Raw genomic sequence first — 21,533 nt, forward strand, 5'->3', positions numbered from 1 at the left:
TTATCCTCTTTTTTTTTACTTTTTTTTAAAAAAATTCTTTTTTTTTACTTCCTTTTGTTTGGTTTGTTTTTTTTCTCTTTTTTTTCTTATATATATCTTTTAGTGCATTACATAATTAAAATAAAAACATAACATTCAGACAAATTCAAACTACATAAAATGACATATTATTATAATAATATAATATAATGGGTATTTAATCTATCGTTTTGGGCATTATTTTAGAATAAAAGTTGAAAATTAGGGATTTTCAGGCCCCCGGGAGTATTCTTAGCCCCCCAGCACAGCTTCACGTCACTAAGAAAAAAAAATTTAATGTCTTTTAAAAATTCCTTAAAGTACATTGATAACAATTAGTATGGATTACTACTGTCAATTGTTCTCTTATTTTGCAAATATGTCGGATACTCGAGATCAATTTTAGAGAATGTCTTTGTTCACATTTAATTTTGTAGAAAAATTTTATTTAAAATAGTTTAAATACCAGTCTGTATAGAAATATTTTTTTATTAAATATGATCAGTCTGACGGGGGTGTATATTTTCTATCATTCATCCCCCCCCCCCCTCCCCCCTTAAGACTTAATAAAATATTCAGTACTTGTATTGCATAAATGGGGAAGTATATCAAATTGATTCCACCATGTTTGAATATATACACCCCTGCAGTATGTATAAAAATATCTTTTTATTCTATAGAAATGTTGCTAAGATATTATTACGACAATAGAAATCGTTGTTAATGTATATTTTATAAATGTTTTATTGATTAATGTTTATTTTACAGAAAAAAATGTGATGTTATACTAATAAACTTTTAGTATAGCATTTAGTTCCCCTACCCCCAAACTTTTAAACCCCTTCCCCGATTCTAGACAATTTTAGTTTGGTAGCCAATAGTCTCTTAACTGGGCAATGGATGATCGTAGTCCACTTCTTGAGCGAGAGGAGGATGAGAGCGAAGATGATACTGAGGCAGGACATTTTAGAAGAGTACATTTATTTCCAAGCATATATTTATACCCTTTTGTAAAAGGATGTCTATGTGTCTTCAGATTTCAGTCTCTCAAACCACTTAACCAATATGGTTCTCCTTTACTGTGAAGCTCTTTATAGATTCCAGGAATGTTTAATGTTTACAACTAATTTTCGGGAGGGTTTCTCCAACCCTTCCAATATATCGCAACTGAAAAAAATCCCCGCTAAGAATTTTCCTTTCTCTTTCAAACTTAAATCAAATGTAAAGTGGAGATTCGACTAACCTTCCTCCAATTGATTAAATGCCCAGAGAGGCATTTAATCAATAATAGGTTAATCAATAATAGGGATTAGAAAAGCTTTTTATTTTCGAATTCATTGGAGCCCTCCAAAAACTACAAATTTCTTCAGATAATGACACATCTATAGCAAGTGAGGCACATAAATCATGGATGGAAAATGGGCAAAGGTTTGATATAGATCATATGTCCAGCGCTCATAAACGATAGACCATGTAAGTTGTATACTGGGATACCTTTATAAAGGTAAATCAGCATTCTACCTTAAGATTCAGCCGAATATAACATATTTTCCTAATAGCTGTGCGAACGGACTGTCAAGGTGAGTTGTGAGTAGCTTCATCACTAAGTAATATATAATTTAACATAAAACTGCAAATGTTTTGAAAGCAGACTTCTAAAATCAATTTTTATCTATGAACAAGCAGGTATTTACAGTCTCCTCTGGTATTCCTGGTCACCAGAGGAATCCCCTAGAAAATCTGGATCTCGATAAACTTCTGGTGGAGAGGATTGGACAATTTGGAAGGTAATCTTCATTCTACATGGATTTATTTTGGAAAATAGCCAAAAAATGGCTAAGCCGCCAGCCGTTACTTTTCCAATGTTTTGTTCGATTTAGGGTAAATAGACCTGCCAAGGATTACTCATGGCAAAATTCGGATTCTAATAGCGATTTGGGCACTGATTACGAGATGGTTAAAAATTAAATAACATTAGCAAGATATTTTCAAATTCCAAAAAGTGTTGCCTGATGCCTTTAGAACAGGACAAAATGTTTTCTGTTTAAAAAATTATCTTTGGCATCTACTACTTACTTTCCAGCTGTAATCTTATTCATAATTTGAATGTATAGATTTTAATAAAAATGAGATGAGTCTTATGATCTCAAATAAAATTTTTATTTAACTTCTGTTTTTAGGATTAATTTGAATAAGATTGAATTTCATAATGCTTACTCCTAATAATGGTATTGTAGGTGCTATCTCCTAAGCTAGAAGTACCTAGCAGCGCCTAATAAACGTTGTTATTTTTTTGTAAAATTTATTTGTAAAAGCTACCAAAGTCACAGGATTACAAAGCACAGTTTCTTAAATACTTAAATACTCAAATACTTAGGCATGATCCCTCTATCACAAAAGTGAACCATTCACCCCCCCCCCCCTTCCTGACCTACGATGAAAGAGTAAGAGGAAAAGTGGGTTTCAGGGGAATTAAAAAGGGACAATTAGTTCTTTCTACACCACCATCAAAGTTTCGTTAAAGTTTCGATCACTTTTGCTTGGTTAGCCGACCCCAAATGCAATAGAGGGAGGGGATATTGAGCTGTTTTTTTTATAATTGTCTCAATAGTTTTATAATAACGTTTCTGATTAGTTAAGCAATTTTTGGGACTTTAATTAAATTTTTATTGGTTGTTTCATTTTGTTGAGTGTCCAAATGTTTCAACCACTAATTGTAATCTACATAAGGGGTAAATTTGTGTTTCATCGTTGGAGATGTATAACCATCTAACGGCCATTGCCTTATCCCTTTAGATCCCTGTTATCCCCCACTCCAAATACCTTTTTCATGTATTTTGAAAATACGTTGGCGATGGGGGGTTAGAGGGCTTAAGCATTTTTTGATGGGAAATTGTAAATAGTTTTGAGAGTAGTACATGGTAAAAATTGGCAAGTTCCTAGTTGAAGAGTTTCGAGGAAAAGACGGCTAAATTGTTTGCCTAGAAGTGCACTCTTGGCAACCAGGGATAAAGGAAGATTTATATAGGTGTTTTTGCCTTATCTTCAGGGATATAGATGGAACTATGCACGAACGAGAGCAAGTGATATTTATGCTAAATTCTATTAAATTAATTGTAGATCGTCAAATGCTAAAGAAATTACATATATATGTTTCAATCAACACGAATATAGATTGTATTACAAAACATATAATAGGAGTCTTCTCATGTGAATAATCAAATATCTAAGTCAAGTATTTAAATAAAAGATTTTTTACATATATCTTAAGAATTTCCTGCCAAAAAAGATTTCCGCATTGTACCACTTTAAAGTAACTGCCATACCAAATTTCAGTGCTCTAACTCTTTTTTTTAGTTGAGCTCCTTTGTCTTTTAGTTTGGGTTTCAAAAAGTGTCACAACCACTTTTAAATTATTGATTGTTTGGTTCAAATTATCATTGTCAAAACGTTTAAATCATATGAGTCAATTTTGTTCATAATGTTCTTACATTTACCGTGTCTATAGTCCTATCCCATAAGATCCCTGCTTTTTCAACATCTTATAAAAGTTGGAACAATATATAGCTAGGCTTGGGCTAGAGCGAGGCCAGGGTTGGGTTGGGTTGAGAAGAGTGAGATAAGAGAATCAGAAAACTTGTATGTTTTATTTTTTGATGGAATAAACGGTTAAGTAGATGGGTCTTTTTGTCTAGTTTGCTCGTTGAGAGAACAGAATTTTTGTATTTCCTAAAAAAAGTTAGACATTTATATCTGTATGTTAGTTATTACTTTAAGACCAAATTACTTAAGCTGTTTATGATTGTACTTTTTAATTAAACTTTGTATTGGTACATTAAATGTTTTTAAGTCCAGGTTAGGGGCTAAGCCATTTGTTCATGAAAAGTCTCTTTTGTAAACCGAAATTAAATGTGTTAAAAAACGACCAATCTAGTATTGACTCTCCTACAAAGAAAAAAAGATAATTGAAAATGGTACGTCCTATATATCTGAAAATAGTGTAATTTTGTTAAAAATAGGATGAAAACATAACAACTTAAAAATATTTTGTATTTTTAGTATCATATTTTAAGAATTTTAAGCATATTTGTTATACATAATATTAGCGGCTACGCCCCTAGAGGCCTCTAGGGGCACTTGAGGTGGGAAGAGTTGAATTCGATAATCAAATTTTTGGAGTGTGGTGGACCGTGGTACCCTCCCCCAAAATATTTATAAACCTTCCTAGGAAAAATGAGAAGCTACCCTGTAAATGTGAACCATATCGGTTCAGCGGTTTGCGAGAACCTTCGATACAGACAAGCATTCTGTTACTTTATTATAATGACTAGGGGCTCTATATTCGAAGTGATATGAAAGGGCGGAAAAATAGCCCAAAACCATCCCGGGAAGCTTCACTGTAGAGGATGTCCATATCGGTTTAGCGGTTAGCGATATCCTTCGCTACAGACAAAAAAAAGTTTACTACTTTATATAATAGGTAGGATATATATATTTTAAGTCCTGTAATTTATTTTCAGGTATCAGAAGGTGATATACTTGCTGACATGTCTACCTGCCATCCTTACTGCTATAATTACACTGGCCAGTGTATTCACCACAATTGCACCAAAACATAGATGCTATGTAAGTATGCCATACATGTGTGGAATATGGGGATTTAGATAAAATTCAAATGAAATTTTAAAGAGGTTATACCATCAAAAATGTACCTTGTCTGAAGATAAATACAAAGTTTATGAATTGTTTCTTTTTAAGAAAAAGAAGATGGTCGTACATAATTTTAACTGGCGTATATAAGGAAGGTTACAAACTATCGTGAGTAGCCAAGACTCAACACTTTAAATATATACCTATCTTGAATTTGCTGTGCACTAAATGTAGGAAATCAACATTTTACTCGTGTAGCATCTTGGCTTTCTCATATTTTTTAGGTCTGTTTGTGCTTATTCATGTTCAACGATGTGCATTAAAACATAAATGTTCAGCCGTTTAGCTGCGGATACTCCAGATATTTTGCACAAGATTTTTTTTTTCCCAGCTACAAAATTTTTTATTTTTTTCCCCCCTAGTTTTTTCTCACCAAGTAGGGGGGAAAATGGAAAAATAATTAAAGAACTCTATATTTTATTTATTTTATCCCTCCTACCACACATTTTTAGTTTTGTTCACCAAGGAGGGGGGGGGGGGGGAGGGGATCCCATGTAGAATATACTACACCCCTGGGATACTCTTTAAAGTTCAGTCACATATTACGATGATCTGCAGTAGATCAATATTTTTGATGAAATATATGCATGTAAGTACTTATAAATTGAAAGAAAACTATATATTCAGGTTCCAACATGTGATAGTCCTGTAATTCCACATTATAATGATGCCACCACTCTCAGCTTTCAGAATTTTACAATTCCACTGGATAAGAATCATCATATGGATTCCTGTAGCAGATTCAAAGGAATGGTTTTAGGAAATTTCATTTGTAAGTAGCACAGCTACCACAGCTACCTTACAATTTACTTATTCCGAAATATTTCACTTTGTCATTCTGAAATGTTCAAATTCTCTGGAATAATAATTATAGGATATTTCCAATTAAGTTGCGCATCGAGTAAAGACCCCCCCCCCCCCATTTTAAAAATAAATCGAAAAACAGACGGGGAGGTAATTATTCGTTTCTTTGTTTATTGCTGTAGGTAAGGTTAAGTTTTATTGGGTACTGAGTAAACCCCAGAGGGTTAGCACCGCAGGTAAAGGCCCTGCAGTATTATTTACTTCTTATTTCCGAAATGTTTTAACTTTCTTGGATGATAACAATGATTTGTATTTATGTCTATAAATTTGAATGTTAAAAATCTCACCTACTTTTTATTTTTCTGATATTCTCCGAATGTCACATTTCTTTTACATAAGAACCATATTATGGAATCATGTTATAGACTAAAGAATTTGAATTTGATTTTAAAATAGAACTTATTCTCAATAATTTAATTCTTATTTCTGAATTCCACATCATATAGATTTAAGGCATTGTATGAATTACTGTGTTTTCTTATAGTGATACATCCGCCCTCCCACTTTACTACACCACTAGATAGATTATAAGTTGAGTATTCATCTTTCCTTCTAAGAAATAAAAAATTCTAGGAATTTCAACCTCTTTCAATTAAACTGTGGAAATATCATTTAAAATCTATATTCTATTTATGTCTATTTAATTATGCTCCTAAAAATCATATTTATGTGAAATGATACTAATCTCACATTAACAAGGATGACAACATCCATAAAAGCGAAGCTCTGAAACGGTAGGAAAAACGATCATTAACACTTGAAGAGTGTCATAAGTTTAGAACTGAATAATCAGAATATAAATGTATATAAAAAAGTCTAAACAAAATTGAAAGTAAATTAGTTGAAAAACTGCTTAAATATATGATAATGTTTAAGGGCATACTTACATTTTTAGGACTTAATTGTAGAAATGCTCCTCTTTATAGCATTATACTTTGTTTTTCTAGTAATTAGTATTCCAAAAAGTTAAAAATCAACATGTTTAAAATGGATGTACAGACATTCTGGTAACGAATATATAGTGACTACGCTTTCTAAATCGCACCTGACTGTAATTTTAATTATCATGCAAAGTTTGAAATCGATAGGACAATTCTAAAATGTTAAAATAAACGACAAGAGCTAACTGTTCCGAACAGACGTAAGGACGGACCGACCCTTATTATAGAAATGCTTCTCTTCTAAAAATAAAATATAAGACGTAGAAACTTTAAACGTTATTAGAAACATAAAATATTATGTCATTCACAGTCTCAGAGAAAAAAAAATGTACTTCTTGATAGGATTATTCTGCTCTATTTACCATTTTATCCAATTCTGTGGAAAATAGTCAAATAATATTATTGTAATAAGTTCTTAATTCTGAAAGTGGGATGTTCAATTCAAATCAAACACCCCCCTCCCCCACCCCTAATTTTTCCTACATACTAGAATTTTAAGAATATTAAAAAAATTCTTCAGTATAACATGATTTAAAAGAAGAAAAAAATCATCGCTTTTTTCTTCTCTTTATTTTTAGTATTTCTTAAAAGAGCCCGGTAAGTGGGAGGGGGGAGTGTGACCTACCTAAACAAATAAATTTAATGGAAATTTTATATAAATGAGCTCTCTTGATATTTTTATAAATATTTATAGGATTTCATGTTATTACAATGTGTACAACATGTTACAAAAATTTTGAAATTTTATTTTTGTTACAAAAAAATGCATTACTTTCAACTAATACATTTTAAATTAATCTTCAAGATATTTTGTCGTTATTTTGAATAAGTATCTTATTTCAATAATTAAGAAATGAAAAATTTAAGAATGTTTTAAGTTAAATTAAATATTTCTTTTTAATGAATTATTTTATAAACTAGTACACAAGGAGGAATGTTTTTATTTTTGATTTTGAATATTAGCTTAAAATTTGCCCTTTTCTCATCCTTGTTTTGGGGTTTATATCCATGCTTTATCACCTGGTTCAGTTAGGACATTTGATAAAGACTAAAAGTTGGTGAATATTAATGATTCGACATCAGAAATCCTAGTTCATCATTACAGAATGCAATATGCAACTACCTAATAATTTTTAAAATATTGATGACAAAGTACATAAGCAAAAAAATTATGGATTGTCTAAATGACAACATGAATTATTAAGCAAATGTTCAGTTATCATAAAAATGCGAGGAAGAAAAAACAAAAGAATAGAAGACAGAAGTTTGATATAAAATCACGAAACCTGCATAAAAACGTGCCTATGTCATTTTTTGCATGACCGACGGAGCGACATAAAAGGTTTAATCTTAAATGATATTGGTTAAGCAGTATCTTCACAAAAAGAAATATTCTATATCCTAAAACCTGTAAACCTATAGAGGTGCATAATGAATCCTGTAGCAGTCAAAATTTCGATGACAACACCCGCCTGGCCTGTGACCGGTACCTGTATGATCCTTCAGGTAAAAATAAAACCAAACCAATTAAATTATTTTCCCTAATTTTTTTCAATGCAAATCTACTCCACAAGCCTGAAGATTCGATTTGTTCTTATAAAGTAATTTTATATTTTAGCATTTTATTTCAATTGTTTTTTTCTTTGGAAAATAAGTGTGGAAAAGATATTTGAAGGCAGGATTAAGGTATATCCAACACGCGAAATAAATCTAAAATAATATTTTGGGGGTAGATAAAAAAGGTCGTCAAATTTACTAAGTAGGTATTTCCCCCCTCCACGACAGCTGAAAATCACTTATTGGTTTCGTGAATTTTTTTCCGAATGAATTTCTTTGTTATAAGCTGTTCAGAGGGTGAAAAACAATAATAACTAACTTTAATAATTTACTCTTTCCGCTTGTCTGCCATAAGTATTGATAATTTAGTAAATTGATTATAATAAATGATTTTGTGGATGATTTCATCCTTGTTAAATATGTAAATATGTTTGTATGAAGGTGATATGATAAGAACAGTGGCTATGGAATTTGATCTGGTCTGTGATAGAAAAGGACAGGTGACTTTTCTTTCTTTCATATTTCAACCATTAGAAATTGATTCTTTATATAACGAAACTCTCGAGTTGAGCGGGGAGTGGGGTCGAATCCCCTTCTCAACATTCAATTTTAGTTTTAAAAAGAAAAGGTTAAAAGTAGGGAGGGGATTTTTTGTGGGGGGCAATTTATCTTGGGAGGGTGGTGGTACCCTCCCCAAAAAGAGTTATAAACCTTCCCAGGAAATGTGTTACAGACAGAGACACACACATACACAGATCCTGCAAGGATTAACTTGACACAATGAAAAATAAGTAGCGCAGCTACATCATTCTAACTACATTTTCATTGTCACTGACAAACGGACGGTAATAGAGTAGCTGCACTCTAACTAGCAATTTAATACATTTGATTAAGCTTATTAAAATTGCTGAATAAGTCAGAAATAGAAAACATTTAAAATAATCCACTTCAATGAGATTACCTACTTTTTCAAAAAGTCAATTGTTATCTGGATTTTAGGGTTTTATAAAACTATTTATTTCATGTTAAAAATTAGAAAGAAACACCTGAAATTCTTTGTTTGAATGTTAAAAATGTTATTACATTTGTAAAATGGTTTAAATATTTCCATTGGATTTCCATAATAATCAAATTTAATCCGGAAAGCTAATATGTAAGCGTTATCAGAATGTACGTATTGCAATTAAAATATTTATTTTTAAACTTAAATATTTGGATGATAAGTTCCAGCAAATTTTTTTAGATTGTTACATTAATCCCTTCTCTCTTTTCTTAGGTTGATCTAAGCCAGTCTATCTTCTTTGGGGGAGTTTTGGCTGGGGCCTCTGTGTTTGGCCAACTAGGAGACTTAATAGGAAGGTAGGTTGCTTGATATTATCGCTGATTGGGTCAACTCTTTCTCTCTCTCTCCGCCTCTAAAAAAAGAAGGTTTTTATTAATAAATTAAAACATTTTGCCTTTTACCCCCCCCCCCCCCCCTGCGCGGGTAATGTCAGGTAACAGTGTGACGTTACAAGTATACAGCCGTTTTATACATGCACTCTTACTAAAGAACATCATCATTGCAAATAAAATTTTTATTGGTAATCCTTTCTTGGTCTTAAAACAATTTTCCCATTAAAATTTTCCGATTTCTTTTTAAATCATGAATAATAATTTCAATTATTATAGCTCATCTGTTTTTAATACATTTACAAAACATATTTTACATAATTCCTTTTTAGTTAAAAAAAACGTCATAACAAAATTGAGTTTTAATGCTAAACAAAATTCTGAGTTTTTATTTTATGAAAACTTTATGTAACTAAAAGATGACAAGATAGAATTAAATCAAACAGTAGGGATATCTAAAAATAACATTTTCAAAAAATCAAAGTTATTCAATTTAATTCTTCGCAAAATAAGTTTTATTGATTCATTATAGAAAAGCACAAAAGGTTGATGCACATATGCAGTGGCGTGTGGAGGTAGAGGGGTGTCAATACCCCCCTATAATTAAAATTAAGAAGACCTGCCTTCTCCTTTTATTTTTGATTTAAGCTTGTGCAACGGCCATACCAGGCTATGAAACTACCAAACAATGGATGATGTCATGTTACTGTATTTTGAAAATGAAAGTCATATCTATCTTTGCTTATATCTTACATTTAGTTTCAATCACATGTAATAGCAATTAAATAAGTTAGGGTAGGACTTGTTAATTATATTTTAATGAGTTATACAATAAATAAAACTTTTTTTCTCTTATCTCAAGCTTAGGCCAACCTTCTCCCTGAAATAAAGTTAATAATATTTTGAAAACAAAGAGGAAATTTCTTTGTTTTAAGTAATAAAGTGAAATCAAAGCTCTTGTTCAGATAATTAGATCTCTCATATCACTCTCTATATATATTCTAATAAGAGCTGAGGTCTCAGCCTCTAGGGTAATTAGAGGTTTACACTTTTCACCAACCCTCTAAAACAAGTTATATAAGTAAAGAATAAACTTGTTTTAATGCCTTTTTCAAATGATAAAAGATGTCAGTCCTTTTATGTACAAAAATACAAAGCCGATAAATAATAGTTTAATTTAACTTACCCCTTTCGCCAATATTTTTTTTTCAATGTGTACCGTGTACTTAGAAAAAAATGGTTATATAGTTCTTTATTGTTTCCCTATTTATGAACAACGTCACGCGTATATTTGGATTTGCTTCCCAATCTTTTTAGCTACATTAATTAAGTTAAATTTTGTATACCGTGTCTTAATTGTTTTGGTTTGTTTTAAAATATCTAAACATTTTGATTACCTATTATGTGTTGTTGATCAAGGAGGGAGGGGATATTAAGCTGTTTAATACACTAGTCCCCAAGGTTTTTTTTGTAACGTTTTCTTATTCGTTGAATTGACAATTTTGGGGACTTTAATGGAATTTTTTATTGGTTGGTTAATTAACATAAGTGTTCAAACGTTACGAAAACTAATTGTAATCTATAATTTTGTGTATCATTAATGGGGATGTACATCAATATATCGTCCATGGTCTTATTCCTTAAGATCCCTGGTTTGATACTGATTATACAGGAAAATATTATGTATTTAATCATTCATTATTGCGTAAATGACAATTTGTGTGCTTTTGACTATAGCAAAACACTTAATATTAATTAATAATAATTAATAAGTACAAAATAAAACACTTATTTGATTTTTTCTGAACATTATACCTATTTAAACTTCTCTATTTTTCAAAATCGTAGCTATTCCATAGCTGGATTATGTCTATACGTGCATCTGTTCGTCTGTCACTCTCAGATTGTCAAGAATACAGAATACTAACGACCTTTTTTATACTTAAACAATTCGGTCCAAAGATTTTTTCATTCATAGTTTGACAGACGAATATTTTACCATTACCCTAAAGGCAGGATTCTCCTTTGATTTAAGTGATCACCTAGAGAATCCAGAGCATCATCCCGGTGTAATGTGGTGCAGTACTCTAACACCCAAGGATATTAGGTTAAGTAACATTCATCAGACAACTAACCCTTTGATTGCACGACCTTTTTCTCAGAAGTCCTAACTGTGCATGGAAGTGAGTTGTGCCTGTTTATGGGCCAAAGCATTCCCCCTACTCTTACTATTTATGTCGCGCACCTGAAATAGCAGCAGTAGGAACCCTTTTTAACGTCTTTAGTTATGACGCGGTGTCGGCCCGAGATTCGAACTTATCATCTCCCCGGCGACGAGCGGATGCGCTACGTGTTGGGCCACAATCGCAGGTTGACAGACGGACATTGTGAGTTATAGAGTAACTTTATAAGTAAAGTATATTTATGTAATTTTTAGAAAGCCTGTGTTTATGATAACTCTGGTACAAACCTTGGTTGGAGGATTTGCCATGCTGTACGCTCCGGATTTGGTTCTATACAACATCCTACAGTTTATAGCCGCTATGGGACAGGTAAAAAAGTCAATAGTATGAAAATTCATCATAAAATTATATTAGAAATGCTGTATTAATTTTAAAATACTTTAAGCCTTTAAGTTTAATGTTAATTTTTTACGCCTACAATTTAGAACAAACCACTTTACAATATATTCGAGCAGCTTTGACTCTAAAGGCCTCTAGGGGCACTTGAGGTAGGTGGGTTGGGCGTGGAAGACAACCGCTGTCTATTTTCAATTTTAGTTTTAAAAAGGGGCGATTTCTTTTAGGGGGGTTGTGCATGGTAAAAATTTCGTTTTAGTGGTTATCGAGATCCTTCGGTATAGACGCGCACAGTCAGACATCCTGTTATTTTTATATAAGGATTTACTAATCTGCCCATAAACAATAGAGATAATAAAAAACCAGCACTACCTATAGCTTTACAGTAAAAATGTTTTTTTTTTTATATATTTAACATTTACGTTTACCAAAAGTGTAACATTAAAAAACGAATAATTTATTAAGCAGAAAAAAAATAGGTTAAACAAAATAAGGATTCCTATTCAAATATTAGAGTTGTCTAGTTTCCATTAAGAAATGTGGCTTCATTAATTTTTTTAGTGGAAAACATGATTAATAAGGATTATGGCCTACGTTAGCAAAATAATATTTTTTTGGAGTATAGCTTGTCTGGAAGTCTTTTTATGGTGTTGCTTTATAAGATCTACACTCACAAGACTTAATTAATATAAGACCTACACTCATAAGACCTATTGTGACATCCCCATTAGGTCTTATGAGAGTAGGTCTTATGTCACATTATGTTTTATGTCATATTAGGTCTTATTAGTGTAGGTCTTATGTCATATTAGGTCTTATGAGTGTAGGTCTTATGTCACATTAGGCCTTATGGGTGTAGGTCTTATGTCACATTAAGTCTTATGAGTGTAGGTCTTATGTCATATTAGGTCTTTTGAGTGTAGGTCTTATGTCACATTAGGTCTTATGTCACATTAGGCCTTATGAGTGTAGGTCTTATGTCATATTAGGTCTTATGAGTGTAGGCAGTATGATGCAACACCTTTTTTATTACTTGGTTTTTAATGTTAATATCGGGTTATTTATTCATATCAAATGTAACATTTTACACTTTTTAGTATCGAAGACAAGAAGTCTGACAGCTTTTAAGCTGCTTTTCTTTTTTACAACGATTAAAGACAAAAACCTTTTTTTAAGGTTTCGTGGCAGTACCAAATTGAAGGGTTTCATTACCTTTTCTATAGAAAAAAAGGCTTAAAGAGAAAAAAATAGTATTTCGTTTTTAAAAAGTAGTGGCTTCCTCTAATTAACTTTTGATTTTAAACAAATTTTCATTTTTTGTCTAGGGAGGGGGGTAGATTGGCCGACCCACAGAAAGAAAAAGCTGAAACCATTGTATGATCAGTATGTTAGTTCCCTGAAATATTATATACTAGCGGCTTCGCCCCTAGCCTCTAGGGGCTTTGCCCCAAGAGATGACAACAAAAAAAATTCAAAAAAAAAAATAAGAAGAACTAAAGAAATCTTCTACAAAAGAAATTTTCTACAAAAGAAATCTTCTACAAAAGAATTCTTCTACAAAAGAATATTTCTACAAAAGAATTCTTCTACAAAAAAAAAAAAAAAAAAAAAAAAAATGGGGGGGATTTTTTTGTTTTTGGGGGGGTTTGGGGGTGTCCCACCCCCCAAGAAAATAGCTTAAAACCACCACAGGACCAATAGGTATATACCCTCAAGAGTAGAATCCGATCGGTTCAGTGGTTACCGAGATCTTAAGGGACGGACGGACAGACAGACGGACGGACAGACGGACAGACATCGTTCTACTTTGTATTATAGATTGCCCAATCGGTCCCGCGGTTACAGAGTAATTCGGACTGAGAGGGTAGGGCGCGGTAGGTGAGGAAAAAAACCTAAAACCACCTGAAAATTGGGAGTTTTACAGGATAATTCTCATTTTATAATTTAAAAAAATCAGATGCACGTTTAAAGGTAAGTTATAACCTTTGAGTGTATGTTTTGCTTTTTAGGTTGGTTTATTTCAAACCTGTTTTGTTCTGGGTGTCGAGCTGGTTGGACTATCCTACAGGGTCTTTTGTGGAGTTGTCATCGAATTTTTCTTCGTTGCTGGAGAATTAATTCTGGCTGGATTAGCATATTACTTCAGGTAAGATTATTTTAGTGTAATATTATTATATGTTTGTCATGATTTTGATGTTGTAAAAAGGAGGCCTTATTTTTTGTATTTATTTTTTACAATGGTATTTTTCATGTTTTCACTTTTATGTTCCATTGAGAACCCTCTTTAATCCTTTAAAACATTTATACTTTTTCAATCTCTTATACTAAAAAAAGCCCTGTTTTAAAGTATTGTAAATATTTATTATTTTCTTTAGAGATTGGAGAAAGATGGCATTGGCCTATATGATTCCTTCCCTTGGTCTTCTTACTCTCTATTTTATTATTCCAAGATCAGTTAGGTAACCCTTTCAAATGCTTTTTTATAAGGTATTAAGGTAATTTTGTATGCAGCTTAAGATTTGAATAACTACTGAATCGATTTTAGAGAATCTGAACATAGATTCTGTAATGGTTTTAGGCAATTGTATTTTCAGATTTAAGTCTTGGGATGGTTTTAAGCTATTTTTCTAGTCCCTTTCTACCTCTTCGAATTTAGAGCCCCTAGAGGATAGTTATAAACAAAATTAGCGGCTCCTCCCCTATCCTTTAGATATTTCACCCCACACATTTCAAAGTTGGTAAAAAAAAGGATTCCTTACATACTCTGTTTTTCTGAGAAGAGAAATTTTTAAGGGGGAGGGAGAAATATTTTTTAAGGAAGTGGAGTGTCCGAACCCCCAAGCAAATAGCCTTTAACGATGTTAATGTTGGAATGTTAATTTTAGTGAGATCTTGAACTTTATCTGGACTAACAGTGAGACTTACATTGTTCTACTTTAATTCTCAAAGATTGTGTCAAAACTAAGCCTGTTCTTACTCAACTCATCAAGAATTGAGAAAGAGTAAGTTGCGGATAAAGGAAGGCATTTTTTGCGTATTTATTGTAAAGTTGTATTTTACCGTTAAGTCAAATGCACTTATTAAGTCAAACTGTTTTTAATTATGACCAAATGTATATTGCATCTAGATGAAATGGTCATAATTAAGTATGATTTAATAAGCGCATTCGACTAAACGGTAACACACAACTCAATAAAAAAAAATGACCCCTAATTCTGATATATCCAAACTAAAATTATAATTTTGCATTAAAAAAAAACTTATTTACATTTAATCACCCCATTAAACCACTTATGCCACTTTATCTTAAGCTAAGTATTGATTTTGTCATCCCTGTTATTCTAATCAGATGGTTGCTGGCGAACAAGAGGTACCTGGAGGCCGAGGCTGAGCTCCAGCGGGTGGCCAAGTGGAACAAGGTTCCTCCACTCACTGATTACGACTTTGCCAAGTATACTAAGGTGATATATGGGTTTACTTTTGTGATTACACAGGGACCTTAAGGGATAAGACAAATGGAGATAAACTTATCTATTATGATAAGAAAAATAATCGATCAATTATGTAGATTAAATTTATTAGTAGAAGAGTTTAGACACTGTTGGTGTAATAAAAGTCTCTAGAGTTTTCAAACCAACGAATGAGATAAAGTGTTAATAAAACCTTATCAACTATTGTAATTTTCAGTCCATGACCCCTCCCTCCATGGAATTCCCTCCACCAAACCCAAAAAATCTTTGGGTATCTTCAATAAAATTTTCCTAATTTAGGAAGAAGTCGAGATTGAAGTGAAAGAGTCTTTCTTTGATCTACTAAAGAGGCCAAAACTTGTTATTAGAATCTTGATCATATTTGTTAACTGGACAGGTGAGGTTTTCTTTAGCACATTTTATTAAAACTTATCAACAAATTAAAAATCATTTTTCTCGTCAAAAACTAGATTTAGGAAAGAAAAGTCTGAATTTTATATCATGTTTATATCTGATTTAATTTGTATGTCTGCAACTTAAAAAAAAGGCACATGTTTTCATAAAAATTTATCTTGTTAGGTAAATGATTTACTTTCGTAATAAATATTCAAAACAAAGCTGCTTAGAAGTTTGGGTACAGTCCCTTTCGTGGCAACGCCTCTTAAGGTGCGTTTTGTTGTATTTTAACAGTAGCTTCTGATAGGTAAGTTATTTTAGGTTAGGTTAGGTTAAGATGGTTATGGTGATTGCCCTGCAGGGTTAGGCAATTGACCTCGCAGGGTTAGAGCCTGCTTAAGAGGAGTTGCCACGAAAGGGACTATACCTAAAAGTTTTATATGATTCTGTAATAGTTTTGATTTATTTGCGTGCACAGCGATTCACTAGGAGGTTGTGAAACCATTATGTGGTGAAAAAAATGGAATGGCAAAAGCTCACAATCTAAACTTTAAAGATGTTCGATACCTTCCTACCAGTACCACACGCCACTGATAGAATTAAAAATGTTTATACAATTGTATTGCTTGATAAGATCAGAGACAAGCCACTTTCACTCAAAAAAAAAGACAAGGGAAAAGTTATTTAAAAAGTACTCCTTCAGAGGACCATTTTGATAAGCATTATTTATTTTAGTTGTTGCAATGGTTTATTATGGACTGTCACTAGCGGCCTCCACTTTAGGTAAAAACCAGTTTCTTAATCTTAACATTTCATTTACACTGGATATAAATAGATTTTTTACTGTGAAGAAAAATCATATCTTGAAAGGAACTACCTTTAGAAATTAATTACCAAATATGTTATTTTTAAAATATTTAAAAAACACTAGAAGACAGAAGCTGAAAAAAAATTTGAAAGTTTAATAAGTTGGTGTTTAAAAAAAAAATGATGATTTGAAAGACATCGCCCTAGTATTCGTTAAGCTACAACTGGATGTAATCGTTCTCAGGAACTTCCAAGCTTTTACATTTGAGGGGGGGGGAGGGGTAAAATAAGGGGTTTTAATGATGTAATCTAAGGTTTTTTTTCATTAATTTGAAAGGGTAAAATTATTGATTTCAAAGAATTAGAGGGTGATATTTAAATGTATTTTCTTGAATTTTGAGGGGCTAAAATGAGGGGTTTATCCCCACCCTTGGACGTCTATAATCGTTCTTGTACTTTTAAAGGAGGAGACGTGTTCATGAACTTCACTCTGCTGTCCGCCATGGAGTTTCCGGGGTATGGAATATCATACTTTGGTATGCAGTACTGGGGAAGGAAGGTAAGACTTACCATTAATTTCTTACCAAGTAGGTAGGTACTACCTTTTATACATATTTCCTGAGTATGTACTGTCATACTTTTGGTATGCAGCACTGGGGAAGGAAGTTAAGTTCTAGGGTATGCAATATAGATTCATATTTCAATAATAAGGGAGGAAGGATTTTTCTTTGCTAGACAAGCACTTCGTGGGAAAGCACATTTCAACAATTATAATGTGTGGGTCTGCCCTTGAATGCTTTTGATTATTTCTTCTTAAATTATAACTTTTGCAATTTACTTAAAAGTGCCAGAAAAAGTTTATTGCTTATTACCAATAAAACGTTGAGACTCATTTTATTTCAAGTTGATTGTTAAAAAAAGATTCAATTATTTTTAGTCAACCATGATAGCATCCTTACTGGTATCTGGCCTGGCCTGCCTGGTATCTGGATTCCTGCCAGCATCGCAAGCTACCCTTCACACATTTCTCTTTCTTGTAGGTAAGAGATATTAGCCCTCAACCTTGGATTGGCAGCCGCCTTATTTTCAAATTCAGACAGTCTGACTGACTATTTTTTTTATATATCTTCGCCGTTTTTGATTAATTTTAAAATGATGTTTGCTCTTAATATAAGAATTCCCAGTTATTATAAGGGTTGTTTAATCATAAATAAAGGGCGTTTAGCTACTTTGCTTTGGGGGGGTTTGGGGCTCAATCTTGTACTGTAATTGTTTTTATGTTTTATGAAATTTTTGTTATTGTTTACATATAATATTTATAAGTACAAAACTCAAAAATCAATTTGTTCCAGTTTCGATATTTTCAATATTTTTAAAAGCGAAGCTTTTCTATAATTAGGGTCGGTCCGTCCGTACGTCCGTCCGTCCGTCCGTAACGGATAGCTTTTTTCTTTAATTTAGGCATGTTAGAATTGTCCTATCGATTTCAAATTTTGCATGGTGATTCCTTTAGTAGTTAGGTACGATTTAGAAAGCGTAGCAATTCTATAATCATTACCAAAATGTCCGTACGTTCATTTTAAACATGTTGATTTTTTTACTTTTTTAACAACAAATTTTTATGTGATCTAATCATCCGATTGATCTGATTTTTGGTATATTGATTCCTGGGACAACAAAGTATGATGTTATAAGCGAAGCAACTCTATAATCAAGTCCTAAAAATGTAAGTATGTCCATAAATATTATCCTGTATAAAGCAGTTTTTCAACAAATTTGCGTAAAATTTTGCTTCAACTCTTATACATTTATATTCTGATTATTCAGTTCTGACACTATATTAGTGTTAATGTCCGTTTGTCCTACAGTTTCAGTGCTTCGCTTTTATGGATCATCGTGTTAAAATGGACATACAAACTTTCTGGCAGTAATTATAGAGTTGTTCCCTACCCTTTCTAAGTTGTGCCAATTTTTTACTGGAATCATATCAAGTTTGAAATCGATATCACAATTCCAACATGCCTAAATTAACAATAATAGCTATCCGTTACGGACGTAAGACCGGACCGACCCTAAGTTTGGAAAAGCTTTGCTTTCAAAAATGTTAACTAAAATTGACTTGAAGGTTGTTAAATGTTTATCCATTAGATTATGTGGCAACTTTTAAATTGAGGAATAATATTTTCATTTTATGAAAAGTATATATTATTTTTAGTTTAAATATTCATATTATTTAAAGTTTAAGATAAGCAAATTAAAGTTCTTTTTAATGGTATCAGTGCATCTACCTTGCATCAGTGTATGTCTTGTTCTTCTGTAATATAAAACTAAATCGAAATTTTTTACAATTTTTATCCCTCTAATTCTTTCTTTTTCTTTCTCCACTCACCTCTATCTCTCCCTCTCTATTTTTATAGGAATAAGGTGTAGCCAACAAGCGAAATAAATCTAAGATGATATTTTTATTATACTAAGTGCGTCCCTCAACGACAGCTAAAAATCACGTATAGGTTTCATTATTTTTTCGAATTAATTTCGTTGTTGGTATACACAAAAAACTACAACAACCCCACCCCCCTATTTTTACTTTATTTCAAAATAAAAGTTCAATAGGTAGCTTTGTGTGATAGCACCCGATGTTTAAATTATTGCAATGCTTAGGTAAATTCGGGGTGACCAGCGCGTTTGCAACCATCTATCTGTACACAAGCGAGCTCTTTCCCACGAGTGTGCGCAACCTGTGCCTGGGGTTGAGCAGCATGGTAGGCAGGGTCGGCTCTATCATGGCGCCCTACATCAAGAACCTGGGCGCGGACTCCGGACAGGATTGGATACCCCTATTCATCTTTGGGGTGGCCGGAATTATTAGGTAGTAATTTGAACATGAAATTAGAAAATATAATTTGCCATGGCACTATTTATTGGTACAGCGTTGATAATTTTAACAAAATTCTTTATTTTCAAGCAAAAGCAAGTTAATAGACTCCTTAGTACAAAAAACACAAACAAACAAAATCGTCTGCAAGAAATTCCTTTTTATGTTGAACATATTATTGTGTTTGACATACCATCTATGATAATAAATCTATTGTTGAAAATACTAAAATATAACAAAAGGGGTCATTTTTCGCGTAGTTACGTGAGGTTAGGTGTTTAATTGGTCAAATGCCTTTATTATGTCAAAGTGTTCTTAATTATAATCAAGTGTATGTATATGAAATGGTTCATAATTAAGAACACTTAATAAGATCACTTGACTACAACCCAACACTAAACTTTACGTAATTACGCGAAAAAATGACCCTCTTTGGTAAAATTATTTGAACATATTGTATATTTTCAGTGGGCTGGCAAATTTCCTGCTTCATGAAACAAAGGTAAAAATAAATATAATCAATTCCATAAACATTGTTTTCCGATATTGGATACACAATAATACTACAAACTTATTATTAGCACCAACTCTACTATATAATTCCACATGTCTGTCCGTTTTTTTTTTTTCATGAATGGTTTTAAAAAAGCTTGAATTTATTGGCTGCTATTTATGATAAACGACTGAAATATTTTGAAAATGATACAGCAACGAAATAGCATCATTTATTCGTATATCTGGGCTTGTTTTACTATGGGTTAATGCTATTTTCTCGGATAATATGACATATAATAGCTGAATTTTTTTCTATATGTTTTCTTAACTAATTCGCATGTGCTTCGCTACTAAGTCATGCTGTAATCTTGTTTCTCGTATTCATTCGAATCCGGTGGATAGGAACCGGTTCTCATCCATACGAAAAAACCATGTCTAGCATCGTATTATATCCAGATGCGAGGAATAACTATTCTTGTATTATAGGAAAATAGCTTATTTATAGTATTTTTGTTTTAATTTATGTCTAGAAAGAAAAAGATTGTATTTCTCCTAGTTTATCTTGTAGCAAACTATTCTACAAGTCGTAAGATGCTTTTATTTCTATCACTTAAACTTTTATAATACATAAGTGTTGGATGATAATATCATGACATGTTGTTATAAAGTTATTTGTTTCGTAATTTCAATGATAATGGCATGCATGCATTTTTGTGACATTGCCATAAACATTTCATAAATTTTCCAGGGCTAGTAAAATAAAAAGCATAATATTAATACCAATTATGTTATTTCGGGCCTTTGGTCTTTGGGCCAACAAAATTGGAATTAATTTTATAATTTTTCATTTTTCTATCCACGGAAAGTTGTATATAGTACGATGCGATAAATAACTATTATTGCTTGTAATAATATTAAACTTTCTTATTTTGGACCAAATTATCCTTGTTTTTAGGACAAACCTCTGCCAAGAACCCTGGACGAAGCAGAACAACAAGAAAGATCTTAATAAATAGCAGCGACGCTTCAAGTTGATAGCTGGAAAATGTCTGTTGGAAGAAATCTGGTAAAGTAATGTATAATTGATTTGAAAAAAAGAAAATATAGCGGGCTAATGATTAGGTGAGATAATAATGTGATATGTAATAGTATTAAAATTGAAAAAAAAACTTTATTTTTATATGTTTACTTGAAATTATTTGAACATAATATAAACTGATTGCCACTTTGTAAAGTAAGGACTGACATCAGTTTTACTTCCATTTAGCTAAAATAAATACATTTTTACTTTTTTTTATATAGCATAGCTAGGATATATTTGTTGGTCAGTCAGTCAGTCTGATAAGGAAAAGATCCGCACCTGTCGTCGAGGAGGTGATGGGTTCGAATCTCATCCAAAACCACATCACAAACAAAGACGGTAAAAATT

At 32.1% G+C, this 21,533-nt stretch overlaps 1 protein-coding gene across 1 annotated transcript; it reads left to right on the top strand.

The window, feature by feature from the left end:
• The first annotated feature begins 784 nt into the window (after positions 1-784).
• LOC145313444 (organic cation transporter protein-like) lies at positions 785-21,206 on the top strand. Its single transcript, XM_080152867.1, has 18 exons — positions 785-974; positions 1,705-1,805; positions 4,539-4,644; positions 5,356-5,474; positions 7,954-8,039; positions 8,532-8,590; positions 9,367-9,449; positions 11,920-12,034; positions 14,071-14,207; positions 14,437-14,520; positions 15,411-15,522; positions 15,832-15,928; positions 16,663-16,710; positions 17,199-17,293; positions 17,672-17,774; positions 19,396-19,603; positions 20,078-20,111; positions 21,060-21,206. The coding sequence occupies exons 1-18, from the start codon at positions 915-917 to the stop codon at positions 21,111-21,113; spliced, it is 1,701 nt and encodes a 566-aa protein (XP_080008993.1). The 5' UTR covers positions 785-914; the 3' UTR covers positions 21,114-21,206.
• Positions 21,207-21,533: the final 327 nt, after the last annotated feature.

This window comes from Acartia tonsa, chromosome 3 (assembly GCF_053477335.1).
Source record: "Acartia tonsa isolate MP-2025a chromosome 3, ASM5347733v1, whole genome shotgun sequence".
Lineage (NCBI taxonomy): Eukaryota > Metazoa > Arthropoda > Copepoda > Calanoida > Acartiidae > Acartia > Acartia tonsa.

Excerpts from the sequence above, each read along its gene's own strand:
- LOC145313444 (XM_080152867.1), top strand. The coding sequence starts at position 915 with ATGGATGATCGTAGTCCACTTCTTGAGCGAGAGGAGGATGAGAGCGAA. Across the intron at positions 9,450-11,919 it reads CTAGGAGACTTAATAGGAAG|AAAGCCTGTGTTTATGATAA; the intron begins GTAGGTTGCTTG and ends TGTAATTTTTAG. Across the intron at positions 19,604-20,077 it reads GGGGTGGCCGGAATTATTAG|TGGGCTGGCAAATTTCCTGC; the intron begins GTAGTAATTTGA and ends GTATATTTTCAG.